At 41.1% G+C, this 27,255-nt stretch overlaps 1 protein-coding gene across 1 annotated transcript in view; it reads left to right on the forward strand.

Annotated features, from left to right (window-relative positions):
- The window catches only part of rars1 (arginyl-tRNA synthetase 1), a 57,651-nt gene extending 33,050 nt beyond the window's left edge, over positions 1–24,601 (forward strand). Inside the window, exons 10-15 of the mRNA XM_034177858.1 lie at positions 12–190; positions 459–568; positions 7,361–7,466; positions 16,481–16,653; positions 19,988–20,235; positions 24,228–24,601. Of these exons, the coding sequence (XP_034033749.1) occupies positions 12–190; positions 459–568; positions 7,361–7,466; positions 16,481–16,653; positions 19,988–20,235; positions 24,228–24,337 (926 nt within the window). The 3' untranslated portion in view covers positions 24,338–24,601. The remainder of the gene's footprint in view (positions 1–11; positions 191–458; positions 569–7,360; positions 7,467–16,480; positions 16,654–19,987; positions 20,236–24,227) is intronic.
- Positions 24,602–27,255: the final 2,654 nt, after the last annotated feature.

The following is a 27,255-nucleotide window of genomic DNA, read 5'->3' on the forward strand; positions in this document are numbered from 1 at the left end:
TCTCACCGCAGGCATCATGCAGCTGGATGAAGGCCGTAAGATCGTCTTCCCCCCGGGTCAGTCCGTCCCCCTCACTGTTGTCAAGTCGGACGGTGGGTACACCTACGACACATCTGATCTGGCTGCGCTGTACCAACGCCTCTTTGAGGAAAAGGCCGACATCATCATTTACGTGACGGACAGTGGTCAGGTGAGCTCAGCGTGCAGGAAAAACACGACTATGGCGGTGGTAATAAGTACACGTGAGCTTGGTGAATAGTCGTTCTCCCATTCATGCTCTCTCTCTCTCTCTCTCTCTCTCTCTCTCTCTCTCTCTCTCTGTTTCTGTGTGTGCATGCGTGCACATTCATTTGTGCACCCACAGCAGCAGAAACCCAGAAACACCTTGTTTTTCTGAAATCATCACGTCAGGTTTAGAAGTGCAGTAAATGAATGTGTGTATTTGTGTTACTTTGCAGTCCACACACTTCCAGGCGGTGTTTGCTGCAGCTCAGATGATTGACTGGTATGACCCAAAGGTGACCCGGGTGGAGCATGCAGGCTTTGGAGTGGTATTGGGGGAGGACAAGTGAGTAGTACGTGTGTGTGATTTACAGTACACTAGGCAGGTGCTGTTAGTACAGCAAAATACTAGAGGCCGGCCTCACAAATGTGTTTTGTATTTGAATCTGATTGTATGAGGAAATGTGAATGCAATAAATTAACAATATATGGTAGATACTTGGTACTTACACAATAAATTCACCGTAGGGAGTGTGGACAAATCAGCTGACCTGAGTCCAGTTAAGCACCAAAAAATCCCAGCACTTAAGTCTGGATTTTTTTTTTTTTTTTTTGGTATTTCCTTCCTCACTGATGTTCCAGTGTTCCTTATTTGTGTGATTGTTTTAATAGAGACATACCTGTTATGTTTGTCAGGGCGTTAACATTTTACAGACTCTTCCTTGGTTTCAGCTCAGCTTGCGTCATCAGCAGTATTAGTACTGTAAATTTTTCATGCATTGCTGATGTTTTTGAGGAAGTTCTTGTTGACTGTTTGCACTTCAGAGTGGACATCAGCGACAGGATGACAGACCATCTAGTAACACAACTTTTCCACAGAGTCACAGAAAATTCTATTTATTTGTACGCTGCCAAATCACAACACAAGTCGCCCTAAGTCGGCCCTTTATAGGAGTAAGTACGTCAGTCCTGTGTGGACCATGAGATCCATTGGGTCAGTGCTTATCTCCAGATTCAGTAGTGTGAAGCGGACCACAGTCCCATTTCCAGCTGGGTGCACTTTGAAAATGCAGATTTAGGCCCAGTCCCAAGACTCTCCCTTTGCCCGACCACTTTGCTCTTTCCTTTCTTTTAAAGAAAAGAGCAAAGTGGTCTGATGAAGGAAGAGTATTGGAATTGGGCCTCTGTGTCTTGTTCAAGGACACAACCGGATAGCATGAGCAGGATTCAAACCCAGGTTTACAGATGGACAGGCCAAGTCTGCATCCACTAAGCTACCTGCTCTGCTCACAAGACTGGGGTCTAACCCCCCACCCACCTATCCACTCCGCCAAGCAAGCACAGTGGCAACAGTGGTAAGGAAAAACTCTCAAAAGCCCTCAGGTGTTTTTTTTTTGGGGGGGGGGGGGGGGGTTTGGTTACAGGAAGAAAACTAGCAGACCAGACTCAGTGGGGTGACCATCTGCTTTGGCCATATGATCAGTAACATCCATCCATCTGTTTTCTCCACCCACTTACTCCAATTAAGGTTCAGAGGGTTGGGGGGCTGGGGCCTATCCCAGCAGTCATAGGGCATGAGGAGGGGTTCACCCTGGACAGGACACCAGTCTGTCACAGGGCCAAGGACCAGTAACAGAATAACAAATACTGAAACGTCATGAAGAAATGTCAAACATGTAGCTAAGCAATTAGATGCATAGAGAGTCTGGTGGTTACAACAACCTGATGGTTCAAAAACCATCCAGCCAGGGAAGAGTTGTCCCAAAATATAGGGAGTATAAATGGTGAGTCAGCATTCAGTTCCATTTCCCCTGAAGTCCTGGAGAACCTGTGGTGTGTTTAATAATTACTTGTTAACACAGCAAAATGATGGCAGAATGCTGCTGTTGAAGGGAGGTTCTGCGGCTGGCAGAGGATTAAAGCATGGCATTTCTTTATTCTGGTGGAACTGCAGTTTAGTGTGTCGTCTGAGAGAGGTGTGAGACTCGAATGTACTCGTGTGAGTGAGTGTTTACGAGACACGGCGGTGAGACAGCCTCAGACATGCCAGCAGGGAGACGCTACACATCTGAGCAGAACTGAGCCATTGTAGATGAGAAAAACGGACAAGTGCACGAGGAATCAAACCAGTGCAGTGGAAAAAGACTGCCAAAGATGAAGAGAGAGAAATGCCCCAATGGAGGAGTTATGTTTGGAGGTTGAATGAATGCTCGCTGTCTCATGTGAAGTAGATTCAACGCAGCAAAGGAGCAGAGAAATAATTGTCATTTTTCTTGCAAATCTATATGTATTTTTTGTGTTAAGGATATGATTAATTTGACCTTGGAGAAAATCAGTACATGTTAAGGAAAAATTTGTATTTTTAGTGGATATCAAAATCACACTTTAACTTAGGTTAATTAATTATAGAGAAATAACATGTCAAAGTTGTTAATTTCAGTCACAATTCTTGGTGCCCTTTGATCCAGTCAGTATTCTGTTATGTTTTGTAAATTTGAGCGCCAGGCCATTAATATATTATCTATCTTTCTATCCATCTGTCTCATAAGTATTTCAGTGTTGACACACAAAAAAAACAAAGAAATGATAGCATCCAAGATCAGTTCATTTGTTCTGTTCTTTCTGTTTTCTGTGACACTTTGAACTCTTCTCCCCAACTGTTATCTGCTTCCGTCATGCTGGTCGTACTATTAGTGTTTTTCTACGAGTGGAGTGCACCTCCATTCTTCAAAATGTCCTTCAGACTTACATAGTAGAGAAGCTTGAATCTTCGACTGGACTGGGTTGCTTGACGCGAGGACGTTTCGCTTCAAATCGTAGAAGCTTCCTCAGCTAAAATTCTTGCTCTGGAAGTCTGACTTCTGTCTGACTCTTGTAGAGAAGAATAAAACAGAAACCAACAAAAGCTGGAGTTTTAAACCTAACCGGACCCCTCCTACTGAGAGGCAGACTGCTATAGGCTAGTGACTAAACAGTAGCTCTAATTAGCAACTATTGTGCTGTAGTTAGCACACCTTCACCTGCATCCCCACTGCTGAGGCGTCTCAGCTGTGAGGCAGAGACTGCTGGAGGATGTGTCTCTACTTGAAAGGACCAAACTCACACCAGACCACATCTGCCAACTCTTGGAGATCTGTCTCAACACCACGTATTTCCTGTTTAGGGGGAATTACTACAGGCAGATTCATGGTTGTGCGATGGGGTCTCCGGTATCCCCAATTGTGGCCAATCTGTACATGGAGCGAGTGGAGAAGACAGCCTTGACGTCTTTCACAGGCATCTCTCCCAGTCACTGGTTCAGATATGTTGATGACACATGGGTCAAAATCAAGCAACAGCAAGTTGAGGACTTTACAGAACACATCAACTCGGTGGACGCCAATATCAAGTTCACACGTGAGGATGCCAGAAACAACCATTTAGCCTTCCTGGACTGTGATGTTACGATTGGAGAGAACAGGCAGCTCCAGACAGGGTTTACAGAAAACCAACTCACACTGACCAATATCTGCTCTTCGGCTCAAACCACCCCCTTGAACACAAGCTCGGGGTGATCAGGACGCTTCAACACAGAGCCCTACAGGTGCCCACAACGGCAGAGGGAAGGGCTAAAGAACAACAACGTGTCCGGAAAGCCCTCACAGTATGTGGGTACCCACGATGGTCCCTGGACAAAGTGCAGAAGTCCCAGAGAACAAAGAGACCAGATAGACAGGAGACGGAGACAAGAAGAAGAGGAGTGTCTCTCCCTTATTTAGCAGGAGTAGGGGAAAAACTACAGAGGATCTTCAGACAGCACAAAATCCCAGTTTACTTTAAACTGGTTAACACCTTGAGACAGAAATTAGTTCACCCTAAGGACATGATCCCTAGTTACAAACAGAGCAGTGTAGTGTATTCTGTCAGATGTCAGGAAAACTGTAATGAACACTACATAGGTGAAACGAAGCAACCTTTACACAAAAGGCTATACCAGCACCGCAGAGAGGGCGCCAGTGGACCTCAGTCTGCGGTTCACCTCCACCTTAAAGACACTAACCACACGTTTGAGGACAAGGAAGTTAAAATATTAGCCAGAGAGAAGAAATGGTTTGAGAGAGGGGTCAAGGAGGCATTCTTTGTGAAACGTTTGAAACCCAGCCTTAACCGGGGAGGGGGTCTGAGACACACTTTATCCCCTGTTTACGATGGGGTACTCAGGTCAAAGGAGTTTCAGTCTTTTGTTCATGGTAATGAGTCATTCATGTCATCAAGGGAGCCATCAGAAAGGCATCCATCCCATCATTAGAGGGACAGCTGTCCTGCCATTAGGTGTGCTAACTACAGCACAATAGTTGCTAATTAGAGCTATTGTTTAGTCACTAGCCTATAGCAGTCTGCCTCTCAGTAGGAGGGGTCTGGTTAGGTTTAAAACTCCAGCTTTTGTTGGCTTCTGTTTTATTCTTCTCTACAAGAGTCAGACAGAAGTCAGACTTCCAGAGCAAGAATTTTAGCTGAGGAAGCTTCTGCGATTTGAAGCGAAACGTCCTCACGTCAAGCAACCCAGTCCAGTCGAAGATTCAAGCTTCTCTACTATGGAAACCACCTGGACAACTGAGAGCCTACACAGAAACTTCAGACTTACACAGAAAAGAAAGAAAAAGAAAAACCCAAACCAAATTTCCATTCATTTCTAAATCTGTAATGTTTTCAGGGGATGAGTGGTGCTCATTTCAACTCCTGAGGTTGTTGTCAGATGTCAGGGATAAAGACCTCTCTTCATTTACCTTGTTGCTCTGCTGCACACATAAGTCAAATACCTGTTACTTACTTTTCTGATAGAAATAATTTGCTCGGAAGTCATTTTCACATGAACACGTAACCAAACATTCAAGGAACTATTTAAAATGTGATTCTGTTTGAATTGGTGGACTTTTGTGCTGAAGCCCTTGTTGAACGATAAACACCGCCACTGACCCGTTAAATGTGTAAAACTGCAAAAAGAAAAAAAAAAGGTCTGGCTTTAACATTCAAGGCGTTTCAAGACATTTGAACTTGGAAATGATCTTGATGAAATAAAATAACTGTTAGAAGCTATACTGTGCAAAATCACCTTTTAGTCCCACAATTATGTGAATGTTTTTTAGACATTCAACTGCTTTAAGCTTAATTTTCCAGCTTCTAGGATTGGCTGTGAGGCACATAATCAACCAGTGGGTGGGTCAGTTTTAAAGATGAGAATTTGTAGTTTAAGGAAGTGGTTGAATGAAGTCTCTGTGACATTTGCCTGATCTGTGAATAGACGTGACAGCCCCAGAGCATTAAGTAACTGCTCATTTCACAGTCATTCCAGTGGTATCAGCATATCCTCCAAAGAGAACTAATGCCGAGTCATCACTTTGGTTCACTGGTTACTGTCTAAGTCTCAAAACCATCCAGTAATACAGGAAGAACCTCAAGACGTGAACCTTTGTTCACCTACAAAGGTATCAGTCATATTGCCAATCACATCTGTCCATCAACCTCATGATTCCAAAAGTTCTTCCCAGGCGTCTCTCAAAGGCTGAGGATCCAGAGACATGAACGTCATTGCAACGATAATTGAATGTCTTTACAAGTTTGACACTTTGGCCTCATACAGATACTGTTCTGATAGTTGAGTTCAAGAAGTGTTTGACAGCCTGGATCTTAGTCTTGATCCACATCAACACAAAGGCAGACTGTGATCTCTCATTCAGCTTCTCAAGTGCTGCAATCAGGGTATCCATTGATTCTGCAAAGATCACTGCATCATCTGCTAAGTCAGTGTCGGTAACCAACAAAGGCAGTTAAGTCATTGGTTTCCACAACCCTGTCCAAAACCCAGTCCACGCAGGCATTGAACAGTGGAAAAGGCAAAACACGTGCTTGAGGAACACCAGTTTTCATGGGGAAAAATTCTGAGTTTCTGCCCCGTGGTCTACAGCAATATAGTACCTGTGTTTTGGCTGGATATCATGTCCAAGAACATCCTGGGAATCCTGCAAATTCGTAAGATGTCCCAGATAGAAGCCTGGCCAGCCAAATCAAATCCTGTGTAAAAATCAACATGAGCTGCCAAGAAACACTGCCTACAATTAAAAGAATCAAGTCCTTTCAGCTTCTCCGTTGTTTCACTTGGGGTCACCGCAGCAGAGCCGAGGCAGATCTGCATGTAGATTTGGCACAAGTTTTACTAAGGATAGCCTTCCTGACGCAACTCTACATTGCATGGATAATAGGCAGTGGCCTTGAACTGGGAACTTTCCGACAACCGTGGAAATTTCACACTGATTCCTCCAGCTATTCTTTAGTTACCGTTCAGAAATGACATTCAAAATGGCTGCCATGACAGCCATCTTGTTTGAGTGACGAGTTTGGATTTTGAGAAGCGTCTTCCTCTACCCAACCCAGAAACATCATACAAATTTCAGCTCAGTACTTAGTACAGTAGTTCTTCAGTTATCATCTGGATATGAAAAACTTACAAGACAACCGGATGGACATTGGGTATGATGATGTAATACCTCTCCAACCCACTGAGTCTGAGGGATGATAACCCTTTGTCATTTATTAAAGTAACAGAATGTGCAATTGAAAGTTTGTTTTTAGTTGCGGGGGGAAAATTAGGTTTTAGAAAGTGATGCTAAGTGCCCAAGTTGACCTAAGGGGGGTGTAAATAGTTCCCACGATGTGAAATACTCAAAACTCCATTAAAATTTATCAAGCTGTTTTCATAATCACTCCTCCAGACAGTAGCAGTTAACCACACAGGAGGTGTGAAGCTGTTACAGCGTGAAGTAAACAGTACAGTAAGGCGGTATATTACATTTTTGTCTCACATTCTGCGTGTAATTCTCATCTGATGTCCTTGAGTGTGGAAAGTGTGTTGCCTTCAGCACTGGTAGATTATTCTAATTGTTTTCGACAGAATCTCTCACTTCAGTGCGTGCTGGAGCGTTTAGTTTGGGGATGTAGAGACATCCAATTCCTTCAAAGTCAAATCACTTTTTTGTCTTTGCTTTGTTCTTCCAGCTCATGTCTTTTGAGGCTTTTTAGAAGGACTTGGAATCAATGCACCTGTGTTCATGCACTCTCATCAAAGTGTTGTCTCACTCATTCTAATTCTTCTTCCCATTAGGAAGAAGTTTAAAACCCGATCAGGAGACACGATTAGGCTGATGGACCTGCTGGAGGAAGGCCTGAAGAGGTGCATGGACAAACTGAAAGAGAAGGAGAGAGACAAGGTGAGAAAGGAATTTTGGTTGATGTGACACCTGTACAAATCCATATCTGTCAAACCAAATTCACATGATATTAGACAAAACAATGAGGTTGTAGATATAAGCGGCCAGAATCCTGTAATTTTGCTCAGTGGCCGGAGATTTGAGTTGAGATCTGAGCTCGGTGTAACTGCTACTCATCAGTGTGAAGACTCATTTAAGGTTTTTCAGGTGTCTGGTAATGATGTTACTTTGGTTGTTGTCAACTTATATTAAAAGGTTGTGTACCTTATATTGTGGAAATTGTTGAGATTTCTGTTCCATTTCATGCACTGAGGTTTCAGAAGGTAGATTTACCACATGTTTCAAAGGTGAAAAAGAAGTTAGCATGTCACACTCTAGCCTAGTGGAAAAGTCTGCAGATAGATGTGAGAAAGTCTGGTTCTTTCACATTTTTGAAGTCTTATCTTTAAACATGGCACTCTTCTGTTGTTTATGCATGAATTATTGATAAAAACTTTCTGTGAATTGTTAAAATTCATATTATTGTTGTTATTACCTTTATTTGTTGAACATCTTGAACTGGTTGAGGACCTTCCGTTAGACTCGAATACACTGCCAAAAATGTTAGCTTTTCTTGATTTACTTTTATTTTGAAAGTATATTTATGAGGGACTGGAGTACAGATTCATGAGGGTTATATTGTGAAATAGTAAATGTATGTTGTTTACAGTCAGGTCCATACGTATTTAGACAGTGACACAATTTTTGCACTTTTTCATCTGTTCTTTTAGGTTTTAATTCAAAGGATTAAACAAAATTGTCACATTTTAATTATGTGAGGTAAAATTAAGGAATTTTGGTGGTATTTCTGTTACATATGTCACAGAAGTCTAAACTGAGTTGTGTCTAAACTGAGCTGTGTCATACTTACATACTATAAATTATGTTTGGAGCAGGATATCCGAAAACACTTCATCTTTAAAAAAGTTCAACATGAAACCTCAACCACATGCAAATGTAAGAGGTAGTTAATCATTGGTTTTGCATAATTTTAATGCTATTTGATCAAGAAATGAATATGGACAATTTTCATTTTCAGATCTGCTCCTTGAGAGTTAAAACTTGATTGATTTTTTTTTTCCCCCAACATAGATTTACGTGTTTAATAAATATGTGGCTTTATGTTGAAATGTGCCTGATAACTAAGCACTTGGCATTGTGGGGGGGGGGGTGGAAAATCTGGAGTAGAGTGCCTTAATTGAGACAGTAGCGACATGACGAGTTGAAGAAAAAAAAAAAGTGGGACCGGAGTCATTTCCATGATTAAAAGCTTGACTGTTTATTTTTTTCACACTGTGCTCAGACTCGGACCTGCAGCCTGACATGCATCTGTTAAATCAGACACAAATGTTTGTCATTTGACACTTTTCTGCTTTCACTCTTTCATATTTTAATAGTTTTTGCACTGCGCACACTGATTACAAATGGATCAGAAAAGTTTGCAAATTTACAACACCGAGTGGAAAAAGAGGAAATTGTACAGCTTACCTTTGATTTGGAAGTGATGATTGTAGAAAGAAAAGGTTGTTGAGGGTCAAATTAATCCATAATAAAGCATAATCCAGAAACAGAGAACTTTAAAACTGTCAGGCACGTCATTGCATGACATGGAGTTACAGAGCTGCAGCTGTGTCAGTCAGGCTTTGAATCAATTAAATAGATCATCATAAATTGTAAATTTATGTAACTGTGATAGCTTAACTATTTTTTATATTTATTTTGATAGCACCTGTACCTGGATGTGTTGCTGTATGTGGTTAAATGATTAAAAAAAATGTTGAAAACATAGAAGGTTTGTTCAGTAGTACAGCGCAGTTGGAACCAAAATGGTGCCATGTTCTGAGTTGGCACCAATCTCTCAATTAAGGCACTCTACTCTGGACTTTACTGGCAGGGGTTTGATTACAAAAGGCTAACATAATGATTACGACGATTACGAGTTAATTGTGCAGCCCCAGAACAGAGAAAGTAGTGTTAATTTTGTCTGCTGTTTTTTTAATTTGGTCTCCTAGTGTTGTATCAGATGTCCTTTTTTAGTTTGTCATATTTAATCATTCACATACCTTTTTTTAGTAGACTAAAAATCCAGTGATTGTTAGTCTAGTTTTAGTCCATTGAGAACTGAATGTGTTTTAATCTTATTTTAGTCGAGACATTTTAGCCTTTGATAAAAAAAACAACACAGTAATATTATTTCTGATTACCATTTCAGTCGGTGTAGTGTTTCAAACACCTGAAATAATGAATGTTATAATTACCTGACAAAATACACTTGTTGAATGATTGAAGGTTTGTGGTGTTTATCTCCAGTATTTTAAACCCTCATGGCTTCTCGTCAGATGCAGTTAGATATTCGGTTTTCTTGTCAGTCTCGTGATATTTAAAATGGGCCCAGATATCAAACCTTTTCTTCCACAAGATCTGGTCGCTCCATGTAGTTTTGTGTTGTAGCTAAAAGGTGGCAGCAGTAATATAGGAAATGCAGCTGTCTGATGGCTGCAGCAACATTCTGAATGCAATCAAGTGCTTGCAGATGAAAATTAAGAAAAAAGAATTAGGTTTTATTTCATGCAAAAAAAAAATTTAGCCTCGTCTTTTTTCATACACAATAATGCATGTTAATATCTTCTTCGATGCTGTCTCGTCATCATCTTAGAAAAAAGTGGCCGTTGATGTATATATATTTTGTCTCGTGTTGTCTGACAAAGTTAACACTAAGAGGAACCAATACAATACAGCCTTGATTCATTTATGTTTTATTTTAAATCTCTGTTGGCTCAACACTGTGCTTTGTTTTAGGTGGTGGTGGTGGTGGTGGGGGGGGGGTCCCTTGGTTGTGTGGCACAGAAATGCTGGATGACAGCTGGACCAAATTGTGTTAATGTGTCCTGTTCCGGTCGACTGCATTTCGGATCGGCTACAGTTATGAATCGGCTTTGTTTCAGATTAATGCACACCGGGTTTGGGGGGATTCTCACGAGTCCAAAGATTTAGTGGTCCCTGTCCCTGTGCTTTTATGTACCGTATCCAAAACATCTTGGGACAAACAGAAATCATATGTAAAGAAAAGTCATGGGAAGTGTCTGCCATCACCGGGTAGATTGTTTACTCAAAATATAATCATGTGACCAGGGTGTAAACGGCACAAACGTGATGTTTGACACCTTTTTACCAAACTATCCTGATGTGACGAAACGTCTTTAATACGAAAACTTGAAGGCAGTTTCTTTTGGACTCAAGTTCTAAGTTGTTTTGTTGTTTTTTTTACATAGGCAGCGCGGCAACTCTCAACCTAGAAAATGTGTTGATGTACATATTTGTCCATCTCAGGTTTTCATTCACATTTATTTGTCTTTTTTTTTTCCTCCTTCTTTTTACACACACAGCAAAATTTTTCATTTGTGTGTGTGTGTGTTTGCATTGAGTGCTGTTGTGGTGTTTGTATGTGAAATGAAAAAAAAAAAAACATCCACATGGAGAAAACGGAGAGCACCTGACCTGGTTAAGTGTTATCTGGAACACTTTGTGCAACGTAAACACTCACTGAGTCCCAGCTGAGCTGTGATGATTTTAATGCTAGGAAGGTTTTGGTGACGCGGTGCCAGGATGGTTTCCCCGCAGGCCCTTCTGGCCGAGCACACCGCTCTCTGTCTGGGTGCGTGCCCACATCTACCATCTGCTAACTCATCCTCATTAAAAGAAAGCTCAACCTATGATACACTGCTGCCATTTTTCTTCTGTTTTCTTCTTCCCCGCTCTTCTGTTCTTTAATTGCTCCCTCATTTTTTTGTGTCTTTAGTGTTTTGTGTCCTTTCTGTCCTGCTGTGATGTCTTATGTTCTTTCGTGCCCTGATTGCCTGTCCTGTTGGCTTGTTGTATTTAGTTCCTTTCCTGTACAGGATGATCTGTTTAATCTGTTATCCCTTTTTGTCACATTGAGTTCTCTCTTCTTCTCTTGATTTCTGTCATCCCATCACTTTCTATTCAGCTTCTTCCTCGTAATATATGTAGAATTATCCCATTCTGTCCTTTACTTTCCTGACATGTTTTTTTTATATTTCAACATATACAAGACTACAGCTCATGGTGAAATTTTATTATACCTGCATTAATGGTAAATGTCCACCAGGTGGACATTTCAAGAACCTTGGGAAAATAATGCCAACCATTCTGTTGCTTATAGTAGTAGATAAAGCAAAGGTTGACAGCCTGGATTTCAGTAGCTACAGGTCCACTGTACTGCTCTCTGTGCTGAGTCAGGTACTTGTAGGGATCATTCTGAACTGGATTTTCAGTTAGTTGCCACTCAGTGATCAGAACAGTCTGGCTTTACTCCTAAGACGTCTACCATCGCCCATATCCCTCTGTGCCTTTTGAAAGAATGGCAGGATGTATTTGGTACTTGGACTCTGAGGAGAATTCTCGGGTGCTGTTGGAATAACTTTATGTCCACGGACCGGTCAGTTAGGGAGACACAGACTTTGTGTAGCAGTAAAGGGAACATTTTGGCCATGTGGTGTATTTCTGTGTGCGAAATCCAGCACAGAGGTGCCTCAGTAATGAGGAGAACCCCAACAACTGGAAAATTAAATCAATTAAAAACAATTAATTCAAACAGGCAGTGTTCTTGTCCCAGTCGGTGCCCCTTTGGTTCATGCACCAATTCACAGCATGGTTCTAAAATTAAAAGTAGTAATTTTAAATCTCAACCCACATCAATCAATCAATCAATCAATCAATTTTATTTATATAGCACCAAATCACAACAAACAATTGCCCCAAGGCGCTTTATATTGTAAGGCAAGGCCATACAATAATTACGTAAAAACCCCAACGGTCAAAACGACCCCCTGTGAGCAAGCACTTGGCGACAGTGGGAAGGAAAAACTCTCTTTTAACAGGAAGAAACCTCCAGCAGAACCAGGCTCAGGGAGGGGCAGTCTTCTGCTGGGACTGGTTGGGGCTGAGGGAGAGAACCAGGAAAAAGATATGCTGTGGAGGGGAGCAGAGATCAATCACTAATGATTAAATGCAGAGTGGTGCATACAGAGCAAAAAGAGAAAGAAACACTCAGTGCATCATGGGAACCCCCCAGCAGTCTAAGTCTATAGCAGCATAATTAAGGGATGGTTCAGGGTCACCTGATCCAGCCCTAAGTATAAGCTTTAGCAAAAAGGAAAGTTTTAAGCCTAATCTTAAAAGTAGAGAGGGTGTCTGTCTCCCTGATCCGAATTGGGAGCTGGTTCCACAGGAGAGGAGCCTGAAAGCTGAAGGCTCTGCCTCCCATTCTACTCTTACAAACCCTAGGAACTACAAATAAGCCTGCAGTCTGAGAGCGAAGCGCTCTATTGGGGTGATATGGTACTATGAGGTCCCTAAGATAAGATGGGACCTGATTATTCAAAACCTTATAAGTAAGAAAAAGAATTTTAAATTCTATTCCAGAATTAACAGGAAGCCAATGAAGAGAGGCCAATATGGGTGAGATATGCTCTCTCCTTCTAGTCCCCGTTAGTACTCTAGCTGCAGCATTTTGAATTAACTGAAGGCTTTTCAGGGAACTTTTAGGACAACCTGATAATAATGAATTACAATAGTCCAGCCTAGAGGAAATAAATGCATGAATTAGTTTTTCAGCATCACTCTGAGACAAGACCTTTCTAATTTTAGAGATATTGTGTAAATGCAAAAAAGCAGTCCTACATATTTGTTTAATATGCGCTTTGAATGACATATCCTGATCAAAAATGACTCCAAGATTTCTCACAGTATTACTAGAGGTCAGGGTAATGCCATCCAGAGTAAGGATCTGGTTAGACACCATGTTTCTAAGATTTGTGGGGCCAAGTACAATAACTTCAGTTTTATCTGAGTTTAAAAGCAGGAAATTAGAGGTCATCCATGTCTTTATGTCTGTAAGACAATCCTGCAGTTTAGCTAATTGGTGTGTGTCCTCTGGCTTCATGGATAGATAAAGCTGGGTATCATCTGCGTAACAATGAAAATTTAAGCAATGCCGTCTAATAATACTGCCTAAGGGAAGCATGTATAAAGTGAATAAAATTGGTTCTAGCACAGAACCTTGTGGAACTCCATAATTAACCTTAGTCTGTGAAGAAGATTCCCCATTTACATGAACAAATTGTAATCTATTAGATAAATATGATTCAAACCACCGCAGCGCAGTGCCTTTAATACCTATGGCATGCTCTAATCTCTGTAATAAAATTTTATGGTCAACAGTATCAAAAGCAGCACTGAGGTCTAACAGAACAAGCACAGAGATGAGTCCACTGTCTGAGGCCATAAGAAGATCATAGCCAACTAATAAATAAATAAAGATTGATCATATTTAAGATCGAAGCATTAAATAATGGTAGGGCTTCCTTGAGCAGCCTGGTAGGAATGGGGTCTAATAGACATGTTGATGGTTTGGATGAAGTAACTAATGAAAATAACTCAGACAGAACAATCTGAGAGAGAGAGTCTAACCAAATACCGGCATCACTGAAAGCAGCCAAAGATAACGATACGTCTTTGGGATGGTTATGAGTAATTATTTCTCTAATAGTTAAAATTTTATTAGCAAAGAAAGTCATGAAGTCATTACTAGTTAAAGTTAAAGGAATACTCGGCTCAATAGAGCTCTGACTCTTTGTCAGCCTGGCTACAGTGCTGAAAAGAAACCTGGGGTTGTTCTTATTTTCTTCAATTAGTGATGAGTAGTAAGATGTCCTAGCTTTACGCAGGGCTTTTTTTATAGAGCAACAGACTCTTTTTCCTGGCTAAGTGAAGATCTTCTAAATTAGTGAGACGCCATTTCCTCTCCAACTTACGGGCTATCTGCTTTAAGCTGCGAGTTTGTGAGTTATACCATGGAGTCAAGTACTTCTGATTTAAAGCTCTCTTTTTCAGAGGAGCTACAGCATCCAAAGTTGTCTTCAATGAGGATGTAAAACTATTGACGAGATACTCTATCTCACTTACAGAGTTTAGGTAGCTACTCTACACTGTGTTGGTATATGGCATTAGAGAACATAAAGAAGGAATCATATCCTTAAACCTAGTTACAGCGCTTTCTGAAAGACTTCTAGTGTAATGAAACTTATTCCCCACTGCTGGGTAGTCCATCAGAGTAAATGTAAATGTTATTAAGAAATGATCAGACAGAAGGGAGTTTTCAGGGAATACTGTTAAGTCTTCAATTTCCATACCATAAGTCAGAACAAGATCTAAGATATGATTAAAGTGGTGGGTGGACTCATTTACATTTTGAGCAAAGCCAATTGAGTCTAATAATAGATTAAATGCAGTGTTGAGGCTGTCATTCTCAGCATCTGTGTGGATGTTAAAATCGCCCACTATAATTATCTTATCTGAGCTAAGCACTAAGTCAGACAAAAGGTCTGAAAATTCACAGAGAAACTCACAGTAACGACCAGGTGGACGATAGATAATAACAAATAAAACTGGTTTTTAGGACTTCCAATTTGGATGGACAAGACTAAGAGTCAAGCTTTCAAATGAATTAAAGCTCTGTCTGGGTTTTTGATTAATTAATAAGCTGGAATGGAAGATTGCTGCTAATCCTCCGCCTCGGCCCGTGCTACGAGCGTTCTGGCAGTTAGTGTGACTCGGGGGTGTTGACTCATTTAAACTAACATATTCATCCTGCTGTAACCAGGTTTCTGTAAGGCAGAATAAATCAATATGTTGATCAATTATTATATCATTTACTAACAGGGACTTAGAAGAGAGAGACCTAATGTTTAATAGACCACATTTAACTGTTTTAGTCTGTGGTGCAGTTGAAGGTGCTATATTATTTTTTCTTTTTGAATTTTTATGCTTAAATGTCAGAGTCCGACATTGTTTTTGCAAAGTTACACACCGATTCAATGTTAATTTTAGTGACCTCCGATTGGCGTAACCGGGTGTCATTACTGCCGACGTGAATTACAATCTTACCAAATTTACGCTTAGCCTTAGTCAGCAGTTTCAAATTTCCTTCGATGTCGCCTGCTCTGGCCCCCGGAAGACAATTGACTATGGTTGCTGGTGTCGCTAACTTCACATTTCTCAAAACAGAGTCGCTAATAACCAGAGTTTGATCCTCGGCGGGTGTGTCGTCGAGTGGGGAAAAATGGTTAGAAATGTGAACGGGTTGGCGGTGTACACGGGGCTTCTGTTTAGGGCTACGCTTCCTCCTCACAGTCACCCAGTCGGCCTGCTTTCCCGGCTGCTCGGGATCTGCCAGAGGGAAACTAACGGCGGCTAAGCTACCTTGGTCCGCACCGACTACAGGGGCCTGGCTAGCTGTAGAATTTTCCACGGTGCGGAGCCGAGTCTCCAATTCGCCCAGCCTGGCCTCCAAAGCTACGAATAAGCTACACTTATTACAAGTACCATTACTGCTAAAGGAGGCCGAGGAATAACTAAACATTTCACACCCAGAGCAGAAAAGTGCGGGAGAGACAGAAGCCGCCATGCTAAACCGGCTAAGAGCTAGTAGCTGCGCTAAGCTAGCGGATTCCTAAAAACACACAAAGTGAATAATGTGTAAATAATTTAGAGGTGATTCAGCAGAGGGAGTGCTTTAGTTAAGGCACGTGAAGATTACACTGTGAAACAAATCGTTATCTAGGTAACGATCAGTCTAACTGCGCAGATTAAACAGCTAACAGATACAGCAAAACACCGCTGTGCTCCGGAACAGGAAGTGACATGTAGTACTTGGTAACTTTGCTGGTATAATTGTGAACTGTAAATGGATCATGCTGTAGTTATAACTTGATCAAATTTTGATTTTAAAATTTCAAAGGATTATTTTTGGTTTACAACAATTATGGTAAATAAATCTAATCCAACAGCAAAACAGTTTTCAGAGATGAGAACCGGATGAGCATCTCCGATCTGACGGAGGCCAAAATGGTAATGAGGCCACATTATTGATGTGAACTTTGGCCTTTGTGCAGGTGCTGACCCCAGAGGAGCTGACTAAAGCACAGAGGGCCGTGGCCTTTGGCTGCATCAAATATGCCGACCTGTCCCACAACCGGATCAACGACTACGTCTTCTCATTTGACAAGATGCTGGATGACCGAGGCAACACGGCTGCGTACCTCCTGTATGCCTTCACCCGCATCAGGTCAGACGTCTTTGCTTTATGGATGAATACGGTTTAATGAATTTTCTCTGTGCACAGCCACTGGCTGGAACCATACCTTTGTTTTTAGTTTGATAGGTCATCATTGTAATTGTCTACTAAACGTTCTTAATTGCGTCACATGAGAGAAGTCTCATTTTCCACAAATTGTTGAAAAGGAAACATATGGGCCTGTATGGGGCACCCGTAGTAAAACTCTGACTTAACTCAGACTGTGGTTTTCTTAACCTGTAAGTAGTATAGTGTAGTTATTGTTGCCTTTTATGATTCGTTAGAGTGGTATTTTGGTGGTGGTTTTATTAAATTTCTAAAGGGAATATTTGAGATACACTTTATTGATCTCACAGTGGAGAAATTATGTTTACACTCCAGTTACCTCAGCCAGCAATTAGTCCACAATTATTACTTGTTTACTGTAATATTGGCACACATCAGAATTAAAGACAGCACATACACATTTGACATTGTTTATGTGCACTAAGTTTGAAGAAGTCCGTTATCCGAATTGAGGCAAGTGGGTGAAGGCCACGCAGCAACCCTGAGATGCGCCGCCGTCAGCTTGGGGGGAAGAACGGGGGCTGCAGCTAAAACTGCACTGCCCCCGCAGAAGGGGAAAGGAGTGACGTGAGCAGGCGCCGGTGTGGGGAGTGTTGATGGGGGATAGGCGGGGATGGGAGGAGGTAATGGAGCATGCTTCAGTCCTGTGAAAAGCAGTTTATTGTCTTTGTGAGACAAAGATAATGATCCCCAGGCTGAAAAAATTCCTCTGGAGGAAAACAGTCAGGCAATTTGACCTTCAGGCTTGATAAGCCTGTAATGTTATGGTTTGAGCAGTGAAAAACACTTTTAACAGTTCCACTTGAACAACCAAATCCCAATTATGAATTAAGAATATTCCCAATTATGAATTAAGAATATTCACTGGCCTCTGAAATCTTCAACTTCAGCTGCAAGGCACGCATCTGCTCCAAGATGTCATCCAATTTGCCTCTGAGTTTCAGCGTCATCGCAGTCTGAGAATGCACTGCCTTGCCAACCTCGTTAATCATGACGGACAAGCGAGGGGCCGTGGTTCTTGATGGCGCCATCTTGCCAATTTTCCGGTAGATCAGGGCAGCACATAAGCCAAAAAGTACCAGCCCTGTTGCCATAAGACCAAAAATGAATAAATCCTCTAAGTCCTCAATGGAGAAAGGCGCCAAGCATGCCACACGCCAGGAACTCCAGGAGTCAAGAACATAGCCCGCAGGATATGTTTCATCTGGGCAGGTAGGATCCCCCGGTCCTGACCTTCTTGTAGAAAAAATCGTGTCAATAGCGTTCAGAGACCAGCTGATCAATTCCATTGTTAATCCAATAGTAGTCCAATAGATCCAGAATCCAATATAATTTAAGGAATTCACAGTCTGGTGAAGTAGGGACTTGAAGGTTAAAGGCAGAGAACAGAGATAAAGGAGAGTGGAGGAGATGCGACCGCCCTCGTCGGAGTCCCAAACTGAAACTTGGGACTCCAACATTTACCACTTATGTTGTAAATGTGCAGTGAAGATTCAGTATCCATTCAGTATCCATTGTCAGTAAAAATGTTTTTGGGGAAAAAAAACGTTATTTGAACCATCTATCGTGATGCATAAAGCTATAGCTGGGCCAGTCCTGAGTCAGAGGCTAAACTTCATTTAAGTGCTCTGACTGGCAGTAGTTGAACACTGCTGTAGGTGGCGTTACTTTTTGTACTGTACCTCAGTGTTTGTGGAATTGTTGAGTAGTTCTACGGTAACGGAATTACATTCAGAGCAAATTTGCCACGGTAAGCTAAAATATGGCCAGATTTTTGCTGTTACTATAATTCTGTTACTGTAGAATTGTCCTAATAGGTGCTAAACTCATTCTGCGTGTGCATTTTTAAATGGGGAATGTCCTTAAAGGACGTCTCTGTAAGAACTTTGTGGTGGTTGAATGTTTTGTGACTTTCTCATCAGATCAGTCTTGCTGTCCCATGTAGTGCAGCAAATAACTGAAACAATCCTGCACTTGGTGATACAAGCATCAGATTTGGAATAAATGTTCTTCATAAATCAGTGTTCGAGAAAAAAGTGCAATTACTAAATGGAATAGTTTTGACTGTGTTGAATGCTTGGTTTGCAAAGTACACATCAAACAATGTCGATGTACATTGGATTCTATGGCATGTGACATATGTCACCCTGTAATGTGACAACTGAGCATGACACATGGTGCAAATTATTCCTTTTTAAAACCCTATTAATGCAACCAATAATTTGCATCACATTTTACAAAGATTGGAGCAACTTTAACTTTTGACTCCTGTACAAACTGAAATTGACCTTTGTAACCATTCTTGCTGTTTTTACCCCATAACTCCATAACATTCAGTCATAGATAGACCAAACTATACATTTTTGGAATCTTTGTGATCAGACACATAATGTGGTATAGCTTTCAATATGATTGGAGCATTTTTAAATTTTGACCCCTACCTGGCCGCCATATTGGATTTTCAAGTGGCCTGCACTTTTTTTCTCAAACACTGATTTATGAAGAACATTCATGCCAGATCTGATGCTTGTATTACCAAGTGAACAATTCTGGCCAAAAATCTAACATATCTGCTCTACTAATGGATTAGACTTCGGGTATCTTTCATTGAGGGAGACTAAGCAATTTCTCTTCCTTATCCCTGTGTCAAGTTAGGGTCTCTGAGTTGGAGGTGGCAGAGTTCTTGGTGACAAAAACACGATAGCCGTTACTCTGGGCTGCGAAAGGCAAATAGTTGCCTCTTGTGTTATATTTATAGGGTGTCCCATAAATATATGCAACATTTAAAACACTCGGTTTGACCCTTAAATGCTACAAATGTAATCACTTATTTTTCTTTTTTACTTGCAGAGACCCTGAAGTTTATGTTGATGCCAAGCAAGACTCAGGAAAATGCCAAGATTAACCATACTACAGCGAACAAAAATTATTGAATTTTGGCACCAGACCAAGAATGTCAAACAGGTGCAGTGACTTTATGCTAGACTGAGAAAATGCAGGGCCAATATTGACATTGGTATGAAAAACTTCAACCTTTCAGCTTTCTATCCAGCCATAAATTTATTTCCTAGACGTATGCTTTGAACATTTTCTTTGCTGATAAAATGTTGCATGTTTTTTTGGGACACACGATACACATGTGGTTAGTATTTATTTTGCATCGTATAAAGTGTTACAATGCGACAGTTTGATGTTGTTACAGTGAGTGTTAAAACTTGGAGCAGACCTTTTACTCATGGAGGAATTGATTTTCACAAAGGTCCATATCACGTCTGGCGAAACTCGATGAGGCCGCTTTGAAGAAAGCAGCAGAGACCACAGATCTCGTCCTGGACCATGAGAAGGAGTGGAAGTTGGGCAAGTGCATTCTGCGTTTCCCAGAGATCCTGGAGAAAATCTTTGAAGACCTGCTGCTCCACACACTGTGCGACTACCTGTACGAGCTGTCCACCACCTTCACCGACTTCTATGACAGCTGCTACTGCGTGGAGAAGGACAGACAGACAGGTACTTAGAAAGTCCACCCTAGGGCTCGAATATCATTTCTCAAAACTCAACACGATATGTATCACAATATGGACGTTTGATACGTATTGCAGTATCGATACAGTTATGTGCTTAATACTGTGTATATAAATTTTATTAGATGTATGCATAAATCGTAGTTTGTGTTGTTGGTGTGTAACCAGCTTTTTAATACTTTAGTTACACTGCTTAATGTGGGCTGTGTTAGTATTTTCTTTTCCACATTTTCACCTTTTCTTGACCTTATCCCAAAATGATCACACCCTACATATGTGTTTGAGAAGATTACTAACCCCAAACCTTTAATCATTTTCATATTTATAGTTTCCCAAACTCTAACTGACCTGATTTTAAAGCCAGAACCCAAACAGACCCATTAATGCCCTAGCTTAAACTCTGCTTTAAAAAAAAAGATGAAATAGGGTGAAATGGAGCCTAATAATCACGAAATAGGGGTAAAAAGTAATGGAATGGAGCAGACTGACTCCAAATATGAATAATGTGATTCAATTAATTACTTATTTAATTATTTTTAAGTGAAATGGGGCCGATAATAACGAAACGGGTGTTAAACGTAAGGCAATGGAGCAGACTGACCCAGACTGACTCCAAATATGGTTAAATACAGTATGATTCAATCAATTCAATCAATCAATTTTTTTATATAGCGCCAAATCACAACAAACAGTTGCCCCAAGGCGCTTTATATTGTAAGGCAAGGCCATACAATAATTATGTAAAACCCCAAAGGTCAAAACGACCCCCTGTGAGCAAGCACTTGGCTACAGTGGGAAGGAAAAACTCCCTTTTAACAGGAAGAAACCTCCAGCAGAACCAGGCTCAGGGATTCAGTTAATTACTTTTATTTAATTATTTTTAAGCAAAATAGAGAGAAATGGGGACTGATAATAACGAAACGGGGATAAAACATAACGAAATGGAGCAGACTGACCCAGACTCCAAATATGGTTAAATATGATTCAGTTAATTACTTTTATTTAATTATTTTTTAGCAAAATGGGATTAAATGGGGAATGATAATAACAAAACGGGGATAAAACATAACGAAATGGAACAGACTGACCCATTGACTGAAGTTTCATCTCTTGAACACCATATGGCCACTACCACATGTACTGAGCGCATCTCACAAAAAACAAAAGGAGTCAGTCTGGTTCACTCTGCTCCGTTTCGTTACATTTTACCCCCACTTTGTGATTATCAGTCCCCATTTCACTCCATTTTGTCCATTTCATATTTTAGTTTGGCCCCAAAAAGATAGAGATTTTGATTTGTAAAGCAGCGTGATGGTGGCGACAGCTGCCGGTAATTAACGGAAACCCCTGCTCTGGGGGAAAACTAATTCAATCTAATTGACTAATCAGTAAAATAGTCACCACATTAATCGATTTTAATGTTTTTGGAATCTTGTGGCTGCATGGACTCGACTTTTAAACTATAAAATAATAATAAGGGTGGTGTTTGCAGAAATATGTCACAAGTTGTACCGTGAGATGGGCGCCATTGTTTACTCGATGCTCTGGCTTGTTTGTGCTGTCTGCGGTGACATTGATGGTCACGCCCCTTTAACGACAAGTTGCTTTAATGCACATGCTGCTCTTTATTGCCAATTTAGTCTCTGCTGCTCCTCTCTGCGGATGGATGCTGCTGCAAGTTGGTGGAGACGTCCAGGTCATTGATTTTAATCCGATGTTGTGCAGTCAGTTGCTGTTCCGCATAATTAAATGTGACCTTTGACCTTTTGCTCGTCGTCTTCACCTTAGTTTGTTTCTACACTTTTTTTTTCTGAGCTGAAGATGTTGAGATTCTCTTTGGGAGTGACAAGAATGGACAAGATTAGGAATGAACATATCAGAGGGACAACTCAGGTGGGACGGTTTGGAGACAAAGTCAGAGAGGCGAGATTGAGATGGTTTGGACATGTGCAGAGGAGGGACCCAGGGTATATAGGGAGAAGGATGCTGAGGATGGAGCCACCAGGCAGGAGGAGAAGAGGGAGACCAAAGAGGAGGTTCATGGATGTGCTGAGAGAGGACATGCAGGTGGTTGGTGTGACAGCGGAAGATACAGAGGACAGGGTGAGATGGAAACGATTGATCTGCTGTGGCGACCCCTAACGGGAACAGCCGAAAGACAAAGAAGAAGAAGAAGTTGTTGCGTCACTATATTTTGTTTTGTTCTCCCCTCAGCAGTCTTTTATTTCTTTTCTGTTACAGCTTCTATGTTTATGTGTTTCTTTGTGGTAAACTCGCTCATAAATGTCCTTTGTTTGTGGGATGTAGTGCATCATAAAGGTTCACAAATAATAAGACAATGACACAAGCTTCATTTGGATTTTTGTGCAACATCATGGGTTTGAAATTTTAACAAGAGGAGGTTCAAGTGAAAACTTTCTGAATTAGTTTGAGTGAATTTACAACCAAAATGACCAAAGTGTGCAGACATAAAAACACACACACCCCTCAAAGGTAATCAGGCAGTAAGGTGCTTAGCTTCTCTCAAGGTAGGTGTGTTTTAATTGAGGCTGACATGGTACCCGTAATGTTGTAGTTGGTACAAATACAAGTAATATTACTCTATTCTTGACACCCAATTTGATACCACAGGCGAGTTTGGCAGTATGACCTAAAATTTATCATGATGCTATTTTTGCTCTTTTTGGATAGTGACACTTTTATAATCACAGATTTACTTGTTTTTCACTTTATGAGCCCTTTAATTATCCTTTTTTGAGCAAATATTTAAGCTGCACTATTTTTTTTTTTTTTTCTATGTTTCAAAGGTCTGTGGTTGTGCAAAAAGTCGTGTAGTTCAATTGAACCATTTCCATCGTGCACATATCTGGTGCACATACATGCTAAAAAAATAAATGCTATGCAGCAGAAAATGTGCAGGGATGTACTTTTCCTGCAAGCTGCCATTATCATTTTTCTCCTGGTAAGAGCTCCACAGGTAACGTTGACCCCTAAGAAGCCTATTGTCTTTGGAGTCAAGATGTCAAGGGTCAATGCTGCTGGATACCACTTTTCACAAATATTGTGAGTGCAGTAACTTTTTTATATTGCCATCTTTCTGGTGGTGTAATGGATCACAGTTGGTCTGTTGATCCATCCGGACCAGCCCCATGGTTCAGAGCTTATGTGAATCGCAAATTGGAGACTATTAATTTTTACGCAGTTGCGGTAAAATCACAGTCTGAGTGGGAGAAATGCAGCTGCTCCACACTCGCATAGCCTGCTTAGTCTGTTACAGCCTCATGCTCCACTACAGACTCTCCATTAACATTAAAGGAGTTGAGGACGAAGTGTCCGTCGTCTCTTTCCTGTGCAGCCGTGAGCCCACTAAACCAAGCATAGTGCTCATAGCATGTGCGCAGACAAGCTAGCTGAAAATCCAAAGCTTCAGAAAATACTTTTTTCAAGCATCTGCCTGGTAGGATCACTGAGCTGAATGAATTCAGATAAGTATGTCGGATGAATGTATTTGTCCTGAAAGAGTTATAAATAAATTGCTATTGTTACCTTCTGATGAGAAATTGCAAACATCCTCCTCTCTTATGGGAAAAAAAGATCCAGTCCAAACCGTGGCTTTTGTGATCTGTGACACCCCTACTTCTTTCTTAATGATCACCAAACCTGGTGTGTTTGGCATGGTGACCCGAAGAAGCCTATTGATTTTGGCCTTAACAATAATTAAGGAGAAAATATACTCATGGGAAAAATAATAATTATAAAAAAAAGATTTTGGGGTTCAAAGGTCAAAATGACATTGAAGTTGATGTCTGTCCAGTGAGATGTTTGAGCCTCCCTGCTGTCAGACACCATAGTGGATCAGAGTGAATTGTGTTTGTGTTCCAACCAGGACCAGATGAAACATTTGATCCGGTTCATGTGGTGTTGTTTGGTTGAACACTCGTTCGGTATCATGTGTAACTGAGGTCTTGTGTGTTGTAGGTGAGGTGGTGAAGGTCAACATGTGGAGGATGCTCCTGTGTGAAGCCACAGCGGCCACCATGGCCAAAGGCTTTGAAATCCTGGGCCTCAACACCGTGGAGAGGATGTGATGTCACAGCAACTCAGCTCGCCCCCACCCCCTCTCCATGCCGTGTTCATCATGTTAACTCCACCTTCTAAATTATGATCATGACTCCTGATGCTAATTTTGCAAATGTATCTATTGTAATGGAAACATCTTTAAATGTCATTCCATAAAAAACCTGAGGCTGATCTATTAAATATCTCACCCAGTTGTTCTGTAAGTGCAGACTTCACTATTTTCACACTGTGGAGGCTTCTATTTTTAAATAAAATATTCAACCTGCAAGACATCCTGGAGATGTGAATAAAATTTAATAAAGTACTGATGTATCACAAAAAGTCTGAGTCGGATCCCTCTGTTAGAACCTGAGCCTGGACCTCAAATAAGATTCTTTTGGGATTAACATGTTTTCACCAATCAGAGGACTCTTGTCAAGTGTGGCTCTGCCCATTACAGCACCAAATGTTGCAGAAGAGCACTTTTATTCCAGTAGATCGAAACGACTGATGGCTTTAGCCAAGATCAGTATTTTAGAGCAGAAGATCAGAATATGGAAAAAAATAACCCAAGTCCAAGAAAGTTAAACATTTCTAAGGTTGGATTCCAGAACTGGACAAGCTTTGTCCTGTGGCTTGCAAATGTAGCAGATGTGACTATGCAAAGGGGCTGTTAGTCTTCAGAAATTCACGTGATCTTTTGCAGTAGAACAAATCCAAATGGAGTAACCAGGGTGGCTTCAAACCAAACTGATGGTGTGATTTCTCAGCCGTCATGTTGGGTTTTAAATCAAAGCTTTACAGCCCAGAATCCGCTCTGCTGATTGGACAGTGACGACTGATGTGGTGCATGTATTCGTGCTATCGCCTGGGCCCGGTTTCATAAAGCATCTAATCTTTCAGTCTACTAAACTTTCTTAGTCAACTACAGTTAATTGTCCAATGTTATCCGTCTAATCACCATTTCACATTGTTGGTTAAATTTGTAGATTAGCCGGCTTACCTTAGTCAACAGTCTTCACGGGCATAACGGCGTTGCACGTGCCGTTGCCAAGACATGGCTCCAATGCGCAACAGTTTTGTTTGCTTCTGGGTTGGTCGTTGTCATGAATTATGTAGCCTTTGTTTCGTTAACTGACTTTATTAACATTTAGGCACCCATATGAACAGCAGAATGACGTGCTTAGCTCTTAGCCTAGCAGTTTCAGGTTTCAGTTTCTTCTACGCTTCCGTCAAGACTTTATGTGCACACAACGTTGCTTATTGTTACAGCGACATCTGGTGGCTCATATGAGAACTGTCACAAGCACATCGTTACAGTAGTCTGCTGCAACCATGGCCAAAAGCGGAAGAAGCTCTCCTTTTGAAGGAATACAAATGACATGGTGCTCTTGAGTGTTCTAGCTAGTGTTAGTACCTGATAGTTGCCATTTCTTGAGGTAAGACACTGAGGTTTTGTTGACTAAAATAAGATTAGCCTCCTCTGTAGCAGACTAAACTCGGGTAACGTGAAACTTTAGCCGACAAAGTGCTTTGTGTGGCAGCTAATGTAAAAAAAAATGAGTCAACTAAGTGAGTGTGTGACTAAACAAGATTAGACTGCTTAATGAAACTGGGCCCTGGTATCAGTGGACTCTTGGTCAACATTGTAAGCAATACCAATGAAGTGCTTAACTGTACATTTAGAGACTATGACTTCTGTAGCTTCATGGCTCGTGTCGGAGCCCCGCAGGGTGAAGTAACTGAAAACAAATTTGTCACAAATATTCGAAAGAATAGTTTCATTCAGCTGCAAATGTAAAACTGCTTGTGAACAGAGGCACCATTACAAGAATGTTCACTGTCCAAATACTTATGAGCCAGGCTATAAAAGTTATGTGATGTCTGGGACTCGTGGAGTTATTTGACTGTATAAGCCACACGTGCGGGTTTCTTTCCACGTCTCCCGGAGCTACACAACCGAACTAAGCAAACATTCCCTTGGCAGCTTTGTGAAGCATTGAGCTCCATCAGAGCTGGAGGACGGAGCTCAAGGAACTTTGACAGTTCGACCAACAGGGAAACGCCTGGCATGCCACTTCAGTAAGAGAACCAATAACATTCACAGTTTGAATGAGATCACTTTCTGTCCAGGTTCAGGGTGGATTAGAGAGGCGATGGAGAGGCAGCTGGTGCCACTTCAGGGGTCCTGGAGGAAATCTGCCTATGGATTGTACATGTAAAAAAAACAAAAGGGTTCAAACACTTGCAATTAAAGAATTTTGGGGACAAGAAGATCATCAAATATATCTTCCCCCTTCAGGACACTGACGGGTTGCACAGGAATGTAGGACCAAAGCCAGATGGTACTTCAATCAGGGACATGTTTGTCGGTAATCCAAATATAGGTCAAAACTTTTCAGTTGGTCAGTTATTTATTTATTTTTTTAAACATTACTGCCTTCTAATGTAAGAAAATCTTGATAATTTCCTCTTAGTTGGCAGGAGGAATTGTCCCTTCAGTGTCTCCTCCAAATGCAAAGCAGGTGGCTTTGTGGGACAGGAGTTGGCCTCTCATTGTGTTGACTGGGATTTCATTCCAGATGTGGACGTTTGGTTGTATTGGTGGACAGGACATCATCTGCATTGTCTCAGTTTACCCACCAGTAAATGCATTTGCAAAATGAGACCATGGTTACCAAATAACCTATGATGGACTGGTATCCTGTGCACAGAGACTTTCTCACCCTGTTTTTTTTTTTTTTTTTTTTGGTCTTCATCCTCTTAAAACCAGAGCAGCCCCGAGGCAAAAAGCATACCTTATCGGGAGCATAATGTCCCCAAGCACAACATTCTATAAAGACACAATCCTAAAAAGTATCCAATAAAAACAAGATAGCCTCCATACTAAATCATGACTTGACCTTTTTGGTAATATTACTTTGGGAAAGCCTCAAAATTTTCAAGT

The sequence above is a fragment of the Thalassophryne amazonica genome, chromosome 9, assembly GCF_902500255.1.
Source record: "Thalassophryne amazonica chromosome 9, fThaAma1.1, whole genome shotgun sequence".
NCBI lineage: Eukaryota > Metazoa > Chordata > Actinopteri > Batrachoidiformes > Batrachoididae > Thalassophryne > Thalassophryne amazonica.